Source organism: Mustela putorius, unplaced genomic scaffold, assembly GCF_011764305.1.
Source record: "Mustela putorius furo isolate JIRA1106 unplaced genomic scaffold, ASM1176430v1.1 tig00537350_pilon_pilon_pilon, whole genome shotgun sequence".
In the NCBI taxonomy this organism is placed as follows: domain Eukaryota; kingdom Metazoa; phylum Chordata; class Mammalia; order Carnivora; family Mustelidae; genus Mustela; species Mustela putorius.
Genome location: NW_025422471.1, coordinates 5,561,015 through 5,582,948, shown reverse-complemented (window position 1 = coordinate 5,582,948; position 21,934 = coordinate 5,561,015). Strand labels below are relative to the sequence as shown.

The 21,934-nt window shown below is 34.7% G+C and overlaps 1 protein-coding gene across 4 annotated transcripts in view; it reads right to left on the bottom strand.

The window, feature by feature from the left end:
- CHD1 (chromodomain helicase DNA binding protein 1) overlaps positions 1 to 21,934 on the bottom strand; it is a 76,049-nt gene that overhangs the window by 45,911 nt on the left and 8,204 nt on the right. For 3 of the 4 annotated variants that reach the window (XM_045074523.1, XM_045074526.1, XM_045074524.1), the window contains exons 3-6: positions 21,465 to 21,542; positions 3,617 to 3,818; positions 2,533 to 2,646; positions 1,323 to 1,387 (exon numbers count right to left, since the gene is read on the bottom strand). In XM_045074523.1, coding sequence (XP_044930458.1) covers positions 1,323 to 1,387; positions 2,533 to 2,646; positions 3,617 to 3,818; positions 21,465 to 21,542 — 459 coding nt within the window. The remainder of the gene's footprint in view (positions 1 to 1,322; positions 1,388 to 2,532; positions 2,647 to 3,616; positions 3,819 to 21,464; positions 21,543 to 21,934) is intronic. The other variant, XM_045074525.1, reaches the window with a different exon arrangement.

Sequence of the window (21,934 nt, the reverse complement as noted above, 5' to 3'; positions counted from 1 at the left end):
TGTAGAGAAAAATTACAGGCTGCACATGTTAATATTCTACTATAATATAAACTTCAAATGGAAGATACATATTAAATTCTTATATATACACCATATCCTTTTCTCACAACTACTGCTTCTACTCCATTCCTCTGTATCTCTTGTGTCAATTATAACTTCGTCAAGAGTTACATAAGCAAGCACATATGCTAAAATCCAGTTTATGATAAAAACATGAGCAGCAATTTCTTTTTTATCTTGAGATCTTTTTAGAGCTTGCAAATTAGAAGTAGCAATACGTAGAATATATGAAAGTACCTCCAATTCACTATTTTTTAGAACACAAATTACAGTGATTTTTATATTTAACCAAGCCTACCCATCATCCCAAATCATTAATTTTTAAAAATTATTTGGCTGTACCTCTGCTAAGTTTATAAATTACTAACTCAGTGGAAGAGTTTAGAGAGCTGATGAGACACAGTAGCTGAAAATGTACTTCATAAACTAAAAGACAGAACTGAGGAAATTAGCCAGAATGTAGCACAGAAATAAAGGGATAAAAACACATGATACAGTAAGATTAATGAAGATGGATGATCCAGCAGATATATAAAATAGATATAATCCAATATGACTGATATATATTAATAACAGTAGCAGAGAGATTTACAGGATAAGAAAATGTCCAAAAAACAGGAATCTTCACATTGAAGATATATGAGTAAATAAAGTGGAATAAATAAATAACAAATCCAGACCAGACACACCAAAGTGAAACTACAGAATATTCAAAACAAATAGAAAAATAAGACCTAAGACAATGGAATAATATTTTTGACAAAATGAAAGAGAAAAAAAACAGACCATCTAAGTAACTGAACTGAGAATCTGATGTACTCTTAAACACCTTCTGAGTCAGGATGTTTAGGAAATTATAGTGAGTTTCTAAATGAGTTCTACATAGAAAGTAAATTTCACATGCAGATGAACAGTAAGATAGCTATTAACATAAATTAACAGAATTACCTAAATTTCTACCGGTCCCTACACTTCTACATAGTTTTCCCAAGTTATTAAAATTTTCTGATTTTATGACCAAGTAGAACTCTGGAGTTTAAAAATACAAAGGAGAGAGGGGTTATAGAAGATAAACAAGTGGCACAAAAACCTCAAGTTCTCAGAGAAAAATGGATATTAAAAATTAATGGTTTAAATTAATCTAATAAGATGCCATGAGCCAAGAATTTACATAATTCTACTTTTGACAATTTTTCATAAAGAAACACAACATCAAAAGGTCTTCCTGATATGACAATGATTGGCTGAACAAAATGACATACTCTTTATGTTTTTTCCTTTTGACCTCATTCGATGAGTCATCAGAATCTTCACTGCTGGAGGAATCCTACAAAGAAAAAACAAAGCTAATGATTAGAATTTGACCGTGGTATCAAATTTTTGCTGGTCATACTATTTAACATTCACTTTGCCAATAACGCTATATATATATATTATATATGTAATGTATAATATATATATATACAATGCTATATATATTATATATTATATATAATAACTATATATACATATAACTATATATATAACCATGTTGTTATATTTGTACCATTAGCACATAAAGTAATAGCATCTTTATTACAAATTTATTTAACACAGCCATTGAAATTAGGTAAATAATCACAGTGTCAGCATTTTATGCAACACCTTAAAATCTACCACCTCTAGAAACCATTATTCTTGCCTAGTATGGCCTCAAAAAGGAATTGTAATTGTTGGTATATTCAAATTTGGATTTAATATATTAATATTAAATAGGAAATATACATTTTATATTTATAAATATATGTGTGTTATATATGGTAAAAATATATAAACATATATTTAATAAAATATATTAAAATAAAAATATTTTTAAAATTTAATATTATCCTGCCCCATTAGACCGTTTTGGATAGAGTTCTTTCTGAATTTTCTGTACAAACACACAAGCTGGTATACTTACGTGTGCACAGGAACTATACTGTTTGTATCTACAGCCTATTCTTTTAAAAAAAGATGTGACTTATTCATATTCTATACAAATGATTTAACAGACACGTTTGTCTGTATATTTTCACAGTATTCACATTTAGTTTATTTCTAGTTTTGCTGTGATAAGCAAATGTACACACGTCTGTTAGGATTAATTCCTAAAAGTGGAATTACTGGATAATAACATATGTATATTTCAAGGCTCTTGATACACATACTTTTTTCCTCATCCTTTCAGAACACTGTGATAATTTCATAAACACCTACACCTAGTTAAATGATTGGGCATAATATCTACTTTTAAAATAATTTACTTATTTGTAAAATAATTTACTTATTTACTATATTTACTTATTTACTTATTACTTACTTATTTGACAGAGACATGGTGAGAGCGGAAAACAAACAGGGAGAGTCAGAGAAGGAGAACCAGGGCCCTGGGATCATGCCCTGAACCACCTAGGCATCCCTAAAATCATAGCTTTCATGATGAAAACTCACCTCCTCTGTTCCACTATTAGATGAAGCCTGCTGCTGCTGCTGCTGCTGCTGCTGCTGCTTCTTGAGCATTGCAGATCTCTGCACGGCCAGTATACTAGGGCTAGATTTCCAAAACTGTAACAGAAATATAACCAGTGAAGGATGAAATTTTGAAAAAAACAAAAAAGGGTTAATTTACTGAACAGCAGTACCAGCATTATCACTGCCTCCAAATAATAAGTTAAGACTCTTTTCTGTACTCACATTATGTGTAATACAATCTTATGGCAATTAAAATAAAATTCGGAGCTTTAGTTGCATATAAAAAATTTATGGTGTGCTGAGTTCATAAACAAACAATACTAACCAATATATTCTTTGGTGCTCCATATTATTTTCAAAAAACAAACTGACAATCTGTGACACTTTTGCTACTGGAAAAGTAGCTGCCTGGTTTTTTAATTAATGTGAGGTGACGATGAAGAGCTTGAGTCAGAATGCAAATCAACTATGTCACTAAATATATAGTTTCAGTTCAACTGACTTTTATTTTCATTTATTTACTAGACAGTAAGATTTTCTCCATGGCAGAAGATATGTGTTGATGTACATTCTGGCCCAAAAATCTTATCATGACTGGTACTCTAAGTAATACTACTGTATTCTATTATGAGGAATAGACAGGTTTTAGTAAATCTTGTATTAGCCTTTTTCAAACAGAATGACTCTTAGCCTACTCTACCAAGTTATCTTCAAGGAAGCACGTTCTCTTAGATTCCCCTATCAGCAATAAAGTATCTCCTTTGAAGATCTTGAAAATACAGATCAGAAACTCTAAGATTAACAGAAAGATCTCATAAAACCTTTAATTTTTATCCAGGAGACAATGAATATTTATGAAATTCAGTTTCTGCCTTAGAAAGTGTTTATTTTGTACTTGCTTGACCTCTTCTCTTCCAGCCAATCAAGTCCACAGATACTTTACGTTTGAGAAAGTAAATTTTCATGTTTAAAATTAATGTTTTCTAAAAGCTAGACTAAGAATGTTATAAATTTTCCCAAAGTAGTACAAGAAATCAATCTTTCAGGATACTTTATTTATTACCTCAGCTCCATCAACTTTCGGTGGTTTTGCTTGGACTTTGTTTTCTCGGGAAGTGTCTGATTCAGACTCTGACTGACTGCCCGATTCAGATCCGGATTCAGAGTCACTGCTACCTGACTGGCTACTGCTTCCATCACTACTGCTTCCAGAACTTGAACCAGATCCTGAGCCCGAAGCTGACCCAGAATCATCATCCGACTGGCTACAATTTGAAAATAAACAGATTTCAAACAAAATTTATTAGGAATTTAATTTTCCCTGAAAGTCAGCAGAAAGCCTCATATCTTTAAGCCTCATTTATTTCATATTTCAACATTCCATAGCCAAACAGATAGAAAAAAGAATATTAATCTATAATAAATGACTTACTTTGTAGATTTAGTACAGTTTTGACAAAAACATAAGCCATCAGATCACAATCTCCCTCCAAGATAATAAGTAAAATCTATCAAACACAAAATCCTGAGCTAGAAACTTGGGAAAACAAGAAATTGAAGCCATATAGTCCCTATCCTTAAAAGGCAATTTAACCATAAGAACTCTAACGGAGAAATTGTGTGAAGAAAGCAATTAATGTACTGAAAATTTTCAGTCGTAGGTAGAAAAAAAACTAGTTTCTACTTGTTTTTAAATTATACCTGTACTCTACCAGTCTGGGGGAAAATAATTTATTAAAATTAAGCTATGAAAAAGGGTGTCTGGGTGGCTCAGTCGGTTAAGCATCTGCCTTTAGCTCGGGTCATGATCCCGAGGTCCTAGGGATTGAGTCAACACATCCGGCTCCCTGCTCAGAGGGGAATCTGCTTCTCCCTCTCCCTCTGCTCCTCCCCCAACTCATGCTAACGCGCGCGCTCTCTCCAATAAATAAAATCTTTCAAAAAATTTTTTAAAATTAAAAAATGAAATTAAGCTATGATAGAATATAATTTACTAAAAGAAAAAAATCAGTAATTGCTTCTCGGAGTATCACTGAATCTTCATGGTTCCACAGTAATAAATCTGAAATAGTAAATTCTCACAATCTTTCCTAACCTCTGTATATCACATGTGAAAGCAATTAACAGTTCATTGAGAAACCACGTTTTTTCCCATTACTAATTTTCAGTCCAAAGTAGTCTAGAAATGGTCAGGACTATACAGGTGACTCTGTAAATTACTATTATTCCCAAGGCCATTTGTTCAAATAGTGTTTACATCTGAATTGTTGAAAACCAGGGCATTAAATTCTTTATATACACGTTTGATTCACCTTTTAATGTACTTTCACCTAGCTTTTTTTTTTTCAGATTGTATTTATTTATTTGACAGAGAGAGACCTAGCAAGAGAGGGAACACAAGTAGAGGGAGTGGAAGAGGGAGAGGCAAGCTTCACACTGAGCAGGGAGCCCTATGCCGGGGCTCGATTGCAGGACCCTGGAATCATGACCTGGGCTGAAGGCAGACGCTTAACGACTAAGTCACCCAGGCGCCCCTAATTTCACCTAGCTTTATGACAAACAACAGATAATGTAGTTTATGTATACACAGTTCAACTCAAGCTTCATCATCCTCTGCTGTAATTTTCAGAAATACCACCAGATGGAGGTATTATTCTAAAGAAATAGACTGCAATATTAAAAGTAATTCCTTTATAAAAATTTCTCCTTTTCTAGAGCAAGGAGTTTAGTTTTCACATGGAAACACAGACATAAAAGTTTGAAAGAAGACTTCTGATTCCAAAAGTTAGATATAAATTAAATGCTTAAAATGCAAACATTTGCATATCTGAAAGTCTAAGAATTGAGTAGAATAAAATTTTCACAGAAACAGAAAAAATTTGCCTTTTAAAGTCTATGATATCAAGACCACTTTTTTTAAAAATAGATTTATTCATTTATTTTAAAAAGAGAAAGAGAGCATGGATGTAAGTAAGAAGAGGAGCAGAGGAAAAAAGAGAATCTTTAAGCAGACTCCCCACTGAGTGCAGAGCCCAACAGGGGGGCTCAATCTCTTGCTCCTGAGATCATGACCTGAGCCAAAATCAAGAGTCAGAAGCATAACCAAATGAGCCACGCAGGCACCCCACAATCACTTTTGCCAAAATTTTAAACCATTGGTCACATGGTCCAGAGATCCAAAATCAGCACAGTGCCTTGTGACAAACCAATCCCACTTACCATATTTTACTTGTTTCCCTTCTGAGAAATTTCAGCACGAATACTAAGATACTTTTCCTGACATACAATTTTATTTTTCCTTCAACCCACTTTCATTTACTCAGTAAACTTCACAGAGACAATATCATGTATTAAGCACTGGCAAGACCAAGAGCATACAAAATTCTTAGCATTAAAAAACCTCTAACTTCATATGGAGAGACAGTCATGTCAACCAGTAAGTGTCGTTCTGTGCTATTTTAAGATAAGTGATCTAGGTGTATAGGGAGCACTACATATACAAGCAAGTCAAACAGAGTAATTAGGAAACACAGAAAAAAATGTGTCATTGATAGAAAAGGAGACTTGCTTGTAAGCTTCTTAAGACACCATTTTATTTTTTTCCAGATTACTTAACCACAGAACTTTACACAGGTAAAGGTGCCCAACAGAGACTCAAAAAATAGGTGGACAGGAATGACTGAATTTGGGGGGCTATCATGGGCTATATTCTTGATTATGTCTTGATTAGTCATTTGGATGAGTGGCTAGTCAAAATTTTTGTTAATAAATCAAAATTCTAGGGGTGCTTGGGTGGCTCAGTGGGTTAAAGCCTCTACCTTCAGCTCAGGTCATGATCCCAGGGTCCTGAGATCAAGCCCCGCATAGGGCTCTCTGCTCAGCAGGGAGCCTGCTTCCCTGCCCCTCTCTCTGCCTACTTGTGATCTCTGTCTGTCAAATAAATAAATAAATAAAATCTTTAAAAACTAAAAATAAATCAAAATTCTAAGTGAAAGGAGGAATCTTTCCCTTCATATTCTTTAGGTTATAGTAGTTCTGGCTGAAGATAAAAGAAAACAGCCTGAATCCAGGTTACTCTAATGGTACGAACCTATTATAGAATGTATTTTACCTTATGTATTAGAAATATAAAGTACTTATTTTATCTAGTTGTTCTTAGTAGGATTAAGAGTATACAAAGATTAAGTAAGAAATAGTTTATACTGCCACAGAACAATCTCCAGAATATAGTTAAGTAAAACACAAACAAACAAAAAAAAAAAAAAACCAAGATATAAAACAATGTTTAAAGTATGCTTCCTTTGTATAAGGGAAAAATACACATTATTTGCTCATATTTTTAAAATAGCAATAATGGCAGTATATGACAACAATAAAAGTTAAAAATGGTTATCTACAGGGGTGCCTGGGTGGCTCAGTCGGCTGAGCAACTGCCTTTGGCTCAGATCATGATCCTGGGGTCCTGGGATCGAGCCCCACACCTGGCTCCCTGCTTGGTGGGAAGCCTGCTTCTTTCTCTCCCTCTGCTGCTCCCCCTGTTTGTACTCTCCTTCAACCAAAAAATAAAATCTTAAAAAAAAAATGGTAATCTACAGAGGGAGGGACAGAGGAAGAACAGCAGGACAAGGTTTGAAATGGGAGTAGTCAGACTGAAGACCTGTAAATGTTTTACATAACTTTTTAAAAAAGAAAATCCTAAAAACTTTAGGAAAAACAGACACAGGTTCAGAAAAAAAAAACTATATTCGGACAAAAAAATTTGAGCTAAAATTGTTGAAAAACTCCTCCCTATTAAAGTAATTGTTTCAGCCCACTCCTGTAAATGCTCTTTCCAGAATAAAAATCTGGGCGTGGTCAGTGTTTCTATAACAAAATGCAAACACCTATGAGGGCTTTCAGGAATTTGTCTTTGCCAACCTATTTCTAGCCAGTTTCCCACTTAAATCCTTAGTTCTATCAATGGCAAACTACTTGTAATTCTGAGAGCAAGTTTCTCTTTCCACTTCCTGCTTTTGCTCACGTACTTCTCTTTTTCTTTCCTCACTATAGAATTCCTACTTGAGCTTCATCTCAGAGGCACTTCAACATTTTTCCTGACTCTATTATTCTCAGTTCAACCTTAAATTAGGTATCTTCCTCAACACTTCCAAAACGTTATGTACATACCACAATCTTGGCTCTACATACACTTTGTAAAGAACGCTGTAGTATTTTTGGTATCCTATCTTTCATATTCTACTATATGTTTCAAGAGAGTTGGAATTTTTACTTATCCTTTGTATACTGAACACCAAATGAAGAGCTCAGTATCTTTGATGCGTGGTTGGATGTACATATAAACAGATCAAAGATAATATATGGGTTCAAATGCTTGTATAATTCACAAATATATTTGGTCTACAAGAAATATTGCTGAGCTCCAACTAATGTTCTATTTATTTAACAACCAATATCAATAATCTATACAACATAAGTCACATAAGAGTTTAAGCATTATCCTTATTATATTAAATCCCGCTACCACATTACAATTAAGTGGTGGATTAAAAGAAACACTGTATTCCTCACCTTTGTCAATTTACAAAACAAAACCCACCATAAATTTATGGGCACTCTGATAAATTGCTTTCAGAGGGAAAATTAAATAGGAATACAACATTTAAATAATAAAATAGCAATTCAAATTAAAGTCTCTTTGCAGGCCTGTTTTTATATTCAACTTCAAATACAAACAAGAGAGCAATGTAATGAACTACCATATATCTAAAAACCAGCTTCACAATTATCAATATACCAATCTTATTTCAAATAATCCAGCTTCCTAAACACATACAATCTCAGGCATTTTAAAATTTTAATCCATAAATATTTAGGTAATACAAATAAAAAGTTTAACACTATTTTTAAATATCCACAATACCAGTACCATATCTTTAAAATACCACTTACATCTGAATTTCAATATGAAATTAAACATTAAATAATATTATATATCTAGTTCAGTTTACCTCTTTAGTCACAATTTTGTTTCTTCAACTGACTGAATAGGAATCCAAGCGAGACTCACAAATTGTACTTGAATCATATTTTTTTAAGTTTCTTTCATTTTTTAAAGTTTTTATTTAAATTCCAGTTACTTATTATACAGTATATTAGTTTCAGGTATACAGTATAGTGATTCAATACTTCCAAACATCACCAGGTACTCACCACAAGTGCACTCCTAAACCCCATTGCCTAGTTAACTAATCCACCCCCCCCCAACCACCCCACTTCTGGAAACCACCAGTTTGTTCTCTGGTTAAAAATCTGTTTCTTGGATTGCCTTTTTTCCTTTGCTCATTCATTTTCTTAAATTACACATATCAGTGAAATCATACGGTATTTTTTTTTCTCTGACTCTTTAAGTTTCCTTCATTAATTTGACAGTTCCCTCTTCGTTTTCTCTTGCGATTTATTTTGTGGAAGAAATTAGGTAGTTTTTCTTGCTTTTTCAGATTTTGCTAACTTCAACCCTTGTTATTAACATATTTTCCTGGCCCTTATAGTTCCTGTAAACTCTTAGATCTAGAGACTCAGATTCAAATTCAGCTTTCCTTAGAAAGAATAATTTTTGAGTTGTTATGGACTTCTATCAAAAGAATCTTAAGTTTGGCTGTCCTTTTTGAGTGAGGTTAAATTTCAGCTATGGCATTTTCAGCCTTATCTATTCATTACACAGTTTCCTATAAGCTCTGTATCTAATGTTTTTAGCAGCCATTGGTCATAATTGCTTTATCATCTATTTATTTAGAGGCAGTAAAATGGTGATCTATCTTTATTTACCCATTATATAATTTCATTAATAGGTGGAATACTTCTATAATGAGAAACTTTGGTAATTGTTAACCTTAAGGTACAGTTCATACATGAAAGCCATTTTCATTTCTCTTCCTTGTCAGTTTTGAAAGTTAAATTGCTAGCATCCTTTCCAAGTCAATCAATAATTTATCTGTCTCATTAACTCATGGATTTGAATTATCTGATGAATTTTAATCCACTGTATCATTATTGATGTCCAAATTGTCCCATCTTTAGCCAACAGGAAACCCTGTTCTGAAGGGTTTATTAGTTCTGAAGTCCTTTTGACAAGAACTCAAGTACTCTTTGATAGCTTCCTCACTTTCTGGTCTGACAAGAAGAACCAGGCTCATCTTGCATATTTCAGAATATAATTCAGGTATTTCATCAAAAGCCCTGCTTCTGTTTAGATTAGAACTTAAATTTCAATCTAAGTCCTAACTGAGCCTATAACTAGTGATTGGTCACTGTTTTTAATTTTGTTTTCAGGGGCTCGTGCGTGGCTCAGTCAGCAAAGCATCTGCCCTGAGCTCAGATCTTGATCCCAGGGTCCTGGGATGCAGACTCCCAAAGGACTGCTCCCTCAGCAGGGAGCCCGCATCGCCCTCTGCCTGCTGCTTCCCCTGCTGTGCACTCTCTCTCTAACAAACAAAATCTTTAAAAAGTTTTGTTTTTAATGGAAGGTCCTAGAATAAATACTTTAAGAGGCAATGCATTAAGAATTTATACTAGCATTTCCAATTTTAATTTGCAGGGTTTTTATTTCTTTAGTTTTATATTTATAATATCACTTGGGTTGAGTTTTTTTGGTTCCAAATAACATTAACAAAATTACTGTCTATCTTAGATTATATATAATAGTTCCAAAATAATACCGATATTATTAACATTATTACTAAATATCAAGATTTCTTTACAATTCTTTTTGTCCTTCAGGAATACACACTCCTAGAATCAAATTATTGTTTTAATGTCACCTGAAATAGTTTATTTCTATATAGCCACCAATTTGGCTTACCTACAGTCATTTGCTTTTTTTTCATTTTATAGACTACTTTTTTATTCATCTCAATTTAATCTTGCTTTATTATCTACTTGGGTCCAACTTGAATTTACAGAAGTTAGTTAAAATCTACTATCCATCCTTGTCTCCTCTATACTATGTCCTTTCTCCCTTATAGTTCTTTTTAAAAATTATAAATTTATTTTCCCTTTTTTCAATGTAAGCAAACTGTGCTTAAGAAAGGTATGTTTCGGGGTGCCTGGGTGGCTCAGTGGGTTAAAGCCTCTGCCTTCGGCTCAGGTCATGATCCCAGTGTCCTGGGATCGAGCCCTGCATCCGGCTCTCTGCTCAGCGGGAGCCTGCTTCCTCCTCTCTCTCTGCCTGCTTCTCTGCCTACTTGTGATCTGTCTGTCAAATGAATGAATAGAATCTTTGAAAAAAAAAAGAAAAAAGAAATGTATGCTTCTATCCCCTCTTTTATAAATAATCATTAACATATTAACACTATTAAATAAATTATATATTATATACATATATATTATTCTAGAGATCATTCCACAGCAGTAGATATGTTCCCCCTTCCTTCATACAACTGCACATACTCCCTTTCGTAGAATCATCACCGTTCCAGCTTGACCCTCAATGATGAACATGCTTTGCTTCCATTCCTGTGATATCACATTGATACAAAAAGATGGCCCTGTGCATATATCTTTTTGTATTTATGACAGTATATCCTCTGATTTGCTATTTATTAACCAATATAAAAACATCCACTTTGAAGTGTTAAATTTGTAATCACATAGCACCCAGATCCTGATAGCTAAGTACTATTCTACACTTATATGAACTGAGAGACCTTTCAGAAATGGCAGATTCTAGGGGTGCCTGGGTGGCTCAGTTAGGTGTCTGCCTTTGGCTCAGGGAATGATCCCAGAGTCCTAGGATGGTGCTCCACATCAGGTTCCCTGCTTAGTAGGGAGCACGCTTCTCCCTCTCCTCCTCCCCAATGTTCATGCTCTCTTACTCCCTCTGAAATAAATAAAATCTTAAAAAAGAAAAAAAAATAGCAGATTCTTGGGACAGGAAAATAAAAGATGAATCTAAACTATCTTCCTATGCCAAAAAGCAAAATACTTGGAAAGGAAGGAAAAGCAAAAATGGGGACATGTTAAAAGAATAGGAAAAAAATAAAACAGGACACAGGAACCACCCTCAAGAAACTTTCATTGGCCAAACTGACCTGAATATCAAAAGAGATCATTAAAAAGTTATTCCCCAGTAAATAAAACAGGAATCCTTGAGTCCATTCTGATGATAAGTAGGTAGGTAGGTAGTTAACCAAGAAGAAAGACAGGGGAGGGTTCTGATAGGGCTCTGAATGCCAACTGATTAATGTGAACAGGAGAGCAGTGTTAGAAAATTACCATTTTGCAATCATTATAGAAAATAGGTTTAGGCAAGAATCGTCAATACAAGCTAAATCCAAGGAAAGAGTCTGATGAGTAGATACTTGTAGTTAATTTCTCAGAAACTGCTTTTTAGTATAACAGATAAATTTGAAAATAGTTGAAAAACCAGGTACCACCTTGTCCTGATGATCAAAACTAACATCAATAGGGACAGGCAGAAACATAAGCCTCTAGATATACTTTTGAGAGAGATGTATCATCACTTACACAGTATTCTAGCCAGGGATGCATATGGTAGACGATGCATAACTTAGATCTAATCATAAGTGAACATAAGACAAGCACAAATTGAGAAATACATTCTGTAAAATAACTAGCCTATCATCTTCAAAATGCTAATGTCATGAAAAACAAAGAGAAGTGTTACAGATTAAAGAGACGTGACAGCCAAATGCATTATGTGATCTTAGACTGGACCTGTACTGAAAAATGATAAGGATGATTGACCATAATGGAATAATGACTAAAGATTAAAGTATTATATCAATGTAAACTTTTCTGAATTTATTAACTATACATGGTTTCTGTAAAGGGGTACCTTTGTTCTTAGAAAATATATACTGAAGTATCAGTGCCTAAAGGGGCATGATTTTTGCAACATGCTCTTAAAAAATTCAGGAAAAATAAATATGTATTACATTATGTATCAAGTATTCAGATATGTATGTATAAAGGCAAAAAATTAAAAAGTAATGAATCTGGGCAAAAGATACACAAAGAATTTCTTGGTACTATTTTTGCAACTCTTCTGCAGTCTTCACTAGTATTCCTTCTCTATTTATCCTTCACTTCTCCAATCAAGTTTTTCTAGATCTCCACTGATTACATAAGATACATAGGCAGGAAGTCTGGCACTTAGTACATTGCTTAATATAAGCCAGTTGTATCATAGGAGTGTTACTGCTTAAATCTATCTCTACTCTCTAGAACTCTATTTGACAGACTCAAAAAACATGTGACTCAATAAACAGTTAATACTACTACCTCTCTGCTTTTTATTCAAAAACATCATAAGCCTAAATCTTTTATGATTTTCTTGTTCTTTCCTCCTGGTTTCTCTGCTTCTATTCTTCTTTTTGGGTTTTTTTCTTTCTTAAGTTATCTAACTTAAAATTGTTAATGGTAAAATAATTTTGAAGAATCAGAATATTTAGAACACTAAAACTAGGTCCATTGTCCACATGCTCACAGTTGTCTATATCCAAGTAGCATTGGTTCCTTACAATGATGCCTATAATCACCAAATCTCTATATGATCTTCACTAGTCACCTCCCCCAAATAAGTATCTTATACCCAGACATCTTCATTCATTTACGTTATCTGCTTGGCCCTTATGGCCCTTTCTCTCCTTTTACTCTAGACAAAATTTAATAGCACTTCATAGATTTCAAAATATCTTCATAACTATATTCTAATTTATCTTTGCAACAACAAGAAAAAGTGTCCTTGAAGGTACACATAGAAGTTTTTCTAGATTCTTTCCAGAGCAGGCAAGCCTTCCAGGATCCCAACTTTAAAGAGACTTAATTCCCTAATCAAATACTTAATTTCAACTCCAACCTCAGCCTCCTATTCAGAGACCATGTATATTTACATCTTTTTTACATCTTCCCTGTACTGCCATGTTTGCTCAGAGCTTACTGCTCCCTCTGCTGACTTTAAGGTCTCTTTTGTTCTGGCACATGAAGGTTTTCTCTGAAGTTCAGCAATGCACTTACTTTTCGCCCATTTCCCCAATTTTATTTAGGATTCTCATGTGTTTGCGGGTAAGATATACTTTACTTTAGGAGAATCTATGTTAGCTCAGCCTTGCATATGACAGAATAGCAACACCACCTCCTTGTTCTGCGCTTTACTCTCCACTCAAATCAATCCTTTAAAGAAAATACCAAGGCCTAATGGGTAGATGAGAAGAACATATTTTCAAGTGAATAAACAAAGATTCTTCTATATTACAAGGAAAAAAATGTTCAAGTATTTTTTTGCTTTTTTTATCACAGAAATTGGAAACTATGTCTGCAATGGCACATAAGGGAATAAAGAATAAAATGTGAATGATCTTCTAAGAAAATGGTAACAATGAGCAGCTGCTTTCCTTACCATCAGATAAAAGAAGAAACTGGCCCTGATAAAGGAACAGGAATAGACTGAAAAAGCCAAGAAAGTGGTATAGGACTGGGGGCGGGGGGAGAGAAGAAATAAAGAAAGAGTTATTGGTTGGATGCAAAAGTACCAAGGAGCAATAAAAAGAAACTCTCAAAACAATAGCAGGGAAGGAAAAAACAAAAGGCTGTGTATTCAAACATATATGTCAAACATATGCCTGTATCAAAGGCTTACATCAATGATTTCTCATTTTAATTCCATTAAATAATGTATTCTTTTATTTTCTTCTTTTGTCCCTAGGACATCAAACATCAAGATCTTCCTCCTTGTATATGCCATTTCCCCACTTTAGCATTTTCAAAATTTTTTAAACTGGTCATAGTATTTAGATGGAGTAGACTCTAAGGAGGTAGGGCAGGAAAGCTATAGGATATACTGAAAAAAGGTAAACCGATTTTCCACAGAAATATTAATAGAAAGTTGTACGCCTGACAAACACAGTAATACATAAACAAAGAAATGTATTAACTATTTTAAGGAATAAACATATTGCACCAAATTCTTACTTCATGCCTTGTTCCCTCCCCTGATTACTGTTTAAGAGTCAAAACCATTCAAAAGGACTTCTTTGGGGGAATTCTGAAAGAATTTTTGAAAATTCAGAGCTAACCTGATGAGTGCTCTGAAGTTCAACTTTTTTTCCCCTAGCTTTCTAGCTCCTTCTTCTCATTGTTATTATATTTATATATGTACACCCTTTAGACAAGCCTCAAGTTTCTGCCACATGGAAATAATAAACATACTTAAGGATTACTGTGAAGATTAAAAGAGATATAAAGCATACAGTCTGATGTATTATAGGAACTCAACACTGACGACTATTAGGGAAAAAAAAAAGTTCTTTTTCCTGAGTTCAAGATCAGAATTATTACTCCAAGGACTACTTTAACTGTTCTTCAGAATGTCATAACTGTCAATGTAGATATCTAAAATGCCTGTGAGTTAAACATACAGATATACTAAAGTTTTCAATACAAATTGCTTAATAAAAAAAGGAAACAGATCATAATTACTACTTGGTGCTCTGTGCCAGATCCTGGGTTCTAATTTAATCCTTTCACTTTCATATAATAAACAACTGAGGCTCAGAGAAGAGTAAGTGGCAAAACCAAATACCAATACTAGTATAACAAAAGTGTACAAATGATGAATACATATAAAGAAAGAAAATTAAGAAAAATGAAAGCCGCTAATTTCTTAGTATGACAGGAGTGATTTATTTTGAAATAACATTTCTTTCTATTTGTGCCATATGTTTATATGCTCTTGCTCGTGTCTACTTGCTCCACCTCACTCACCCAGGATCCATTTTGTCTAACCTTTAGTAGTACATAACTGTCCTGAAGTTTTCACTGCTTTATGTCCAGCTTTCAGCTAGATGTGGCCATGTAAACAGGTTCCATCCAACCAAAGGGATATGGCTAGAAGTGATATAGGATTTTTACATCACAGCCTTAACAAAGTGACTTGCCTTAAACCCTACCACTCCCTCCCCATTTTCTTCCTGCTGGCTGAAAATGGCAGCTCACAGAGCAAGAGAAGCCATGTATTAAGATTAGGAATAGCAAAGCTGTCCCACGGGCCACAGTACCTTAAAAACCCCAAGGGGTAAAGCTCATTGAGAATGAAAAAGAAGTAACTATTTTGAGCCCCTGTGTTTTGAGGATCAGGTCTAACTGAAAGAGAACAGCGTAAATTTCTGGCATAGAGAACACCTTAACTGGTTCTCTGATATACTATAATAGTGTTAATGTAATAAACATTTTTTGAAAGAATAAGTTCTGTACATAGATAATGTGAATTCATTGGCTCATCTCTTCGACAAACAAATACTGAGTAAGAATTTCTAGTAGACACATAATACCATGGGAAAAAGTAAAACTTTTGAAAATTAAAGATATAAAGATGGACTGATTCCTCATTAAAGAACTAGAGTTGAGGGAAATGGAATCAGGGGCAAGGCTTTGTGGAGGGAGTGATTTAGAGCTCAGTATAGGTAGTATTTCCCCTACTTTTCACTCTAGAGAATGATTCCTCTCTGAAGCAAGAGATAAAACTTTTGGCTCTAACATTACTCAAAATTATCATATCCTTTATGTAACCTTCTCCAGTTTCTCCAAGCACATCACTGTTCCAACCCACAAATTCACAATATTTTGCTCATATGTTTTTAGTAATGCCTTCGCAATATTATAATTATTTGTATACATGTATCTCTTTTTAAAAAAAAGATTTTATTTATTTATTTGACAGAGAGAAAAAGAGCACAAGCAGGGAGCCAGCCAAGCAGGGCTCAATCCCAAGACGTGGAGATCATGACCTAAGCTGCAGGCAGAAGCTTAACCAAGTGAGCCATCCAGGTGCCTCATGTGTCTTTCTTCTAACTATATCCTGGAATTCATTAAGTCAGAGATTTCATTTTAGTTGTTTTTATAGACCATTATTCACTTCAACAGGACTAGAGAAAAAAATATGGAAATCTGTATGTACTGAGGAAATACTTAAAACAACAACAAAAAAGTATTAGTGGCCAAAGGCAATGGCTTTCAAACTTCTTGGACTATTTCGTATATGTACAGTTCCTATCATGATGCAGTATACACATGCACGTGCATGCACACATAGGCATAAAAGTTTGATGAACTAGTATTCTAAAAAAGGTACACTGTATTTTCTATTCTAATTTACACTATTCTCTTTTAGTAAGAACGGATCCTAATCCTTTAACATACTATGACCTACTATTTAAAATGTATTACCCTAGAGTAGTCATTTAAAAAATGAGAAGAGTTCAGCTAGATGATAACTGAGACCATACCACCTTTATTTTAAAATCTGTATCCACTTGATTTTATTATAAGCCATCAAATAAATACCAAAGGTTTGAGAAAACCTGGAATATATCTATCCATCTGCATGGTTCTGAAAACCAACTAATGCTGCTGCTATGGCTAAGGAACCCAACGGTTCCTTTTAGCATTCTATATTACCAATCCAAGTCAAAATGCTACTATAAACTCAAAGTACAGTATGCTTCTACCACCTTAAGGCCTCCAACTGAATAAATGATAATAAAACTGCTAGAATTAGATGCTAGAAAGGGTCACATTTAGCATGACTAATTTAAAAAATGACTGGGTTTAGTCATGTTGAATATGAGTTAGACAGTAAATTCAAAATTTCTGCACTAAACATTCAGAGAACCAGATGAGAAATAAAGGCTACTATATATACATTTGCAAGTCGCTAAATGTTAGTTTCGTAAAATACATACAAAATTTGTTATAATATTAATAACAATACACATCTCTAACTCTGTAATTTTGGTTTTTTTTTGTTTTGTTTTGTTTTTTTTAAATGGGGAGGAGAGAAAAGGAGAGAAGGAGAGAGAGAAATGGGGGGAAGGGTAGAGGTAGAGAGAGAATCCTAAGCAGGCTCCGGGCCCAGAGAGGAGCCCGACACTGGGCTCGATGTCACAACCCTGAGATCATGACCTGAGCCGAAATTAAGAGTCAGACGTTTAAAAAGTCTGAGCCACCCAGGTGCTCCTCAATTCTATAATTTGTAATTATAACAAGGAGATGAACCTTAACTATAATATTTGTTTTCCCCATTACTATTACCTATCATGCAGAAGTCTAACATACGTAGAAATTGTAGAAATTGTATTTCAAGGAAAACCTGAGTAGCTCAGTCAGTTAAGCATCTGCCTTCAGCCCAGGTGATGATCCCATGGAGTCCCACATTAGGCTCCTTGCTCAGCAGGGAGCCTGCTTCTCCCTCTGTCTCCTCCACCTGCCGCTCCCCAGCTTGTGCTCACTTGCTCTCTGATAGATAAATAAATAAAAACCTTTAAAAAATTGTATTTCAAAATAATCTTCAAAATAATTGAGCAGGTGGGAGGATTTTGAGATTAAATTAGATTGGCCATGAGATAAAATGTGAAGCTATATGATGTATACATGAGAGTTCATTTTACTACTGTCACTATTTATACATATGCTTAAAATTACCATTCACAACTTTTCAGTCAACACTAATAACAAAATAAATGTCTATATTTAAAAGTTTATTTTTAAAGAGATTATCCATTTGAGTAATTTGTTTTAAAAAAGATTTTTGGGGGCGCCTGGGTGGCTCAGTTGGTTAAGCAACTGCCTTTGGCTCAGGTCATGGTCCCAGAGTCCTGGGATCAAGTCCCACATTGGGTTCCCAGATCCATGGGGAGTCTGCTTCTCCCTCTGACCTCCCCTCTCATGCTCTCTCTCAGTCTCTCTCTCTCTCTCTCAAAATAAATAAAAATCTTTAAAAAAAGGATTTTTGAAATTATGTATATGGTTTTTATTATGTCAATGAATACTACAGCAGAACAACTAAGTTCTCAGGACTATATGCTTTACTTTCCAACAAAGTTATTTGTAATTTGGTATTTCATCAGTCTGCAGATATACAGGAGTGTGCTGCACATAACAACTACCTCCATTTACTGTAAGCTGTTCAATTAAGAAAAAAAGTGAAATCATCAATGTAGTATAATATGACTGAGATAAGCTACTGAACACTAGTTCAATCCTTTGGTATAAAATATAGGGTAAAACTGGAATAAAGAAATTATTTATATTTTTCATACTCATATACAACTGTAATTCTTTTCTTATAAAATTTCCTTTCAGATCAAACTTCCTCCTTTTATTAATGGAAGATTTACTCAATTAGAAATGGGAATACTGTAGTAGTTGCATCGAATGGCAATAATCATACTATAATCTACTTCGAGCACAAAAAGAATAGTCTCCTTTCGGGATATTCAGACTAACTCCACTCTTGTCCTATGGCCCCATCCCTTCACATAATAGCTCTTCAGCACAGTATTTACTGCCATCTAACAACATTTTCCTGGGTATAAAAGTTACTCTGCTTCTCCCCTAAGCCTGTCAAAATGCCTCACCATCATAAAAGCCACATTATCAGAACTTTAAACATGCAGAAAATCTAAGATCATCACAGGTTTACACATCTCTTTGAAAAAACCAAAATTCATTCTAACACTGGGCTTGATAGAGAAACTAACCACTTGTGGGCACATGGTGGCTCAGTTGGTTAAGCAACTGCCTTCGGCTCAAGTCATGATCCAGGAGTTTCAGGATCAAGTCCCACTCTGGGCTCCCTGCTCAATGGTGAGTCTGCTTCTCCCACTGACCTCTACCCTCTCACGCTTTCTCTCTCATGGTCTCTCAAATAAATAAAATCCTTAAAAAATAATAAACTAACCATTTGCCTTATGACCAAACTTCTCTGACTCCCACCTTTGAACTGCAGCACACTATTACCTCTTTGTATTAACTATAACCACTTGATACTGCAAATATTTAAATCTGGTTTCTTTCTTCACTATAAACTTCACAGGAGAATCTCCAATTTTAATATCTCATGCAATCTACCACAAAGTTGATGCTTAATCATCTAAATTAAGCGTATGAAGACAGAGAACTGTACTTCTGAAAGCAGAAATGAGAGATGGAAATAGCTAACATGAATGGTTTTCATTAGAAAAGAGCTTCTCACTATTTTTGTGCCTTATGTCTCATCTCTGAGAGATAGGTACTGTAGACACTAGGTGCCAGAAGCCAGTACTGTTTAGCCAGAGCTTACCATCTTTGTACTTCATTCTCAATGATAGCTTAGATCTCAATCTATCCACACCAAAGTACTCTGAAGTGCAGTTTAACATTTAAAGCTGACTTTTGACTAAGCAGTCACCTCATATCACAGCGACAGATAAGATACCTTTAACTATAAACAGCAATTTTTTCAGTCTTCATATGTAAGAACTTGATTCCAGTACAATAAATTTCTGGAGTACCTCTTTAAAACCAGTGGCTCTGACGACCCGTTTACGTGGGTATTACTCTGTCAACACATGTTACATTTGTTCAGCTATCCTTCTCTTTTTCTCCTTCCTTCGCTTAGGACTAAACCATTCAATAACTTCAGCATAACACTGAATAAACATCAGACTGGAGAACTGCAAAGCCAGCATGTCCAACACATTATTAGGGAACTTACACTTATTTATTGGGGGACTATGACTCTGTAAAAACTTTCCTCTCCATCCCACTTCTGACTATATACTATTTGTTCTTGCTTCTTTCCACACTACATCATTTCTTACCATTAAGGTTACAAAAATTAAAGAGTTCCATGAAAACGTCCCATATAGCCCATTACATTACTCTAGCACTTTGCTCAATTCCATTTTCTTCCACCTCATTTGTTTACCTATATGGTTCCAAGAATCTAAACATACCTAATTGTGTGTTAAAACCTAGCTACCGCATTATCACCTCTAAATCATAATAATCTTTCTTCATTAACACGGCATGATACTGAAGGATCCCAGGTGAATAGCTTCTCCTATATGTATATGAATTGAATATGCATATACATCTCCTGGGAATCTTGTCAAAATGAAAATTCTGATTCAGCAGATCTGGGTCAAAGATGGGAACTTTTAGGGTGAAGGAACAATTCTGCCCAGTAATGGAATAGTGGATAAATGATTCTGTGAATTTTTTAAAAACACATGAAACTGCATATCAGAGAGTAAATGTAATATATGCAACTTTAAAAGATCAACCCATGTGACCAAAGAACAGAGAATGGAATGCAAACTGTGCCAAATAACTCTAACTTTATTACAAATTTATGACAACCACACTGAAGAGGGTGGCAGGAAGAAACTAACATTAGTAACTTTAGAAAACAGTGTTTTGACTAGAAACTGTAAGGCTAAATATCATATAAACTGTATACTGTACATAAATACTGTATTATAGTTGATAAATTTATTTCTTCTGGGACTGTGGCCTAAAAATTCTAAAACTGCTTTATCTGCATCTGATCTTGAAGTACATGATGGGATGGTGGTTGATAAGAGCCATGTTTCTCCCTGAAGGAGACTGCAGTTGTAAAGGAGCAAGAAAGAGGAGCGCCTGGGTGGCTCAGTGGGTTAAAACCTCTGCCTTCGGCTCAGACCACGATCTCAGGGTCCTGGGATAGAGCCCAGCATTGCGCTCTCTGCTCAGCAGGGAGCCTGCTTCCCTCTCTTTGTTTCTCTCTGCCTGCCTCTCTGCCTACTTGTGATCTCTGTCTGTCAAATAAATAAATAAAATCTTAGAAAGAAAGAAAGAAACAAACAAACAAACAAGAAAGGAAGGTTAGGATGAATCCTGTAGTACAGAATTAGACATCAATACAAACTCATGTCCACCTTAATATGCATACTGATAGAGATGCACAGATATACACAGATATACTAGAGATACGTAGATATACATGGTTTAGTATATATACATATACTATCTAGCTTATCTGTTTTTTCCACTGAGAGGACCTAGAAGCAGAGATACCTGGGTAGCAACAAGCATACCTAGCACCCAAGTCTTGGTTTCTAATACCCTTTTCTCCAATAAAAGGATCCAGGGCTCTCTTCAATCCAGGGCTGATTCTAGGGCAAAAAGATAGAGGAGTATGTAAAAAGGATACAGAGGCAAACTGGAAAGATAGCACCCAATGGGCAAGGCTAGAACAATTTGAGCAACAAAATAAACCACTACTGGATTATAACCCAAAGCATAAAATTCACATATGGAGGTCCAGGCTTCTATAAATGAATGAGTAAATAGAGGAGAAAAGACTTCTTTACAGAAGAACTCCACTTAATGTATACAGATACTCTCTGTCAGTAGGAGATGGAACTTAATTCCAACCTTCCCCCAAACATTTGAGAGAGGGCTAGACATAGTCACTTGCTTCCAAAGCATACAGTGTGAGAAAAAAAAAAAAAAAGCAGCAACTTAAAATAGAGAACCCCGGCAAATATTATGTTGGCTATGTGAT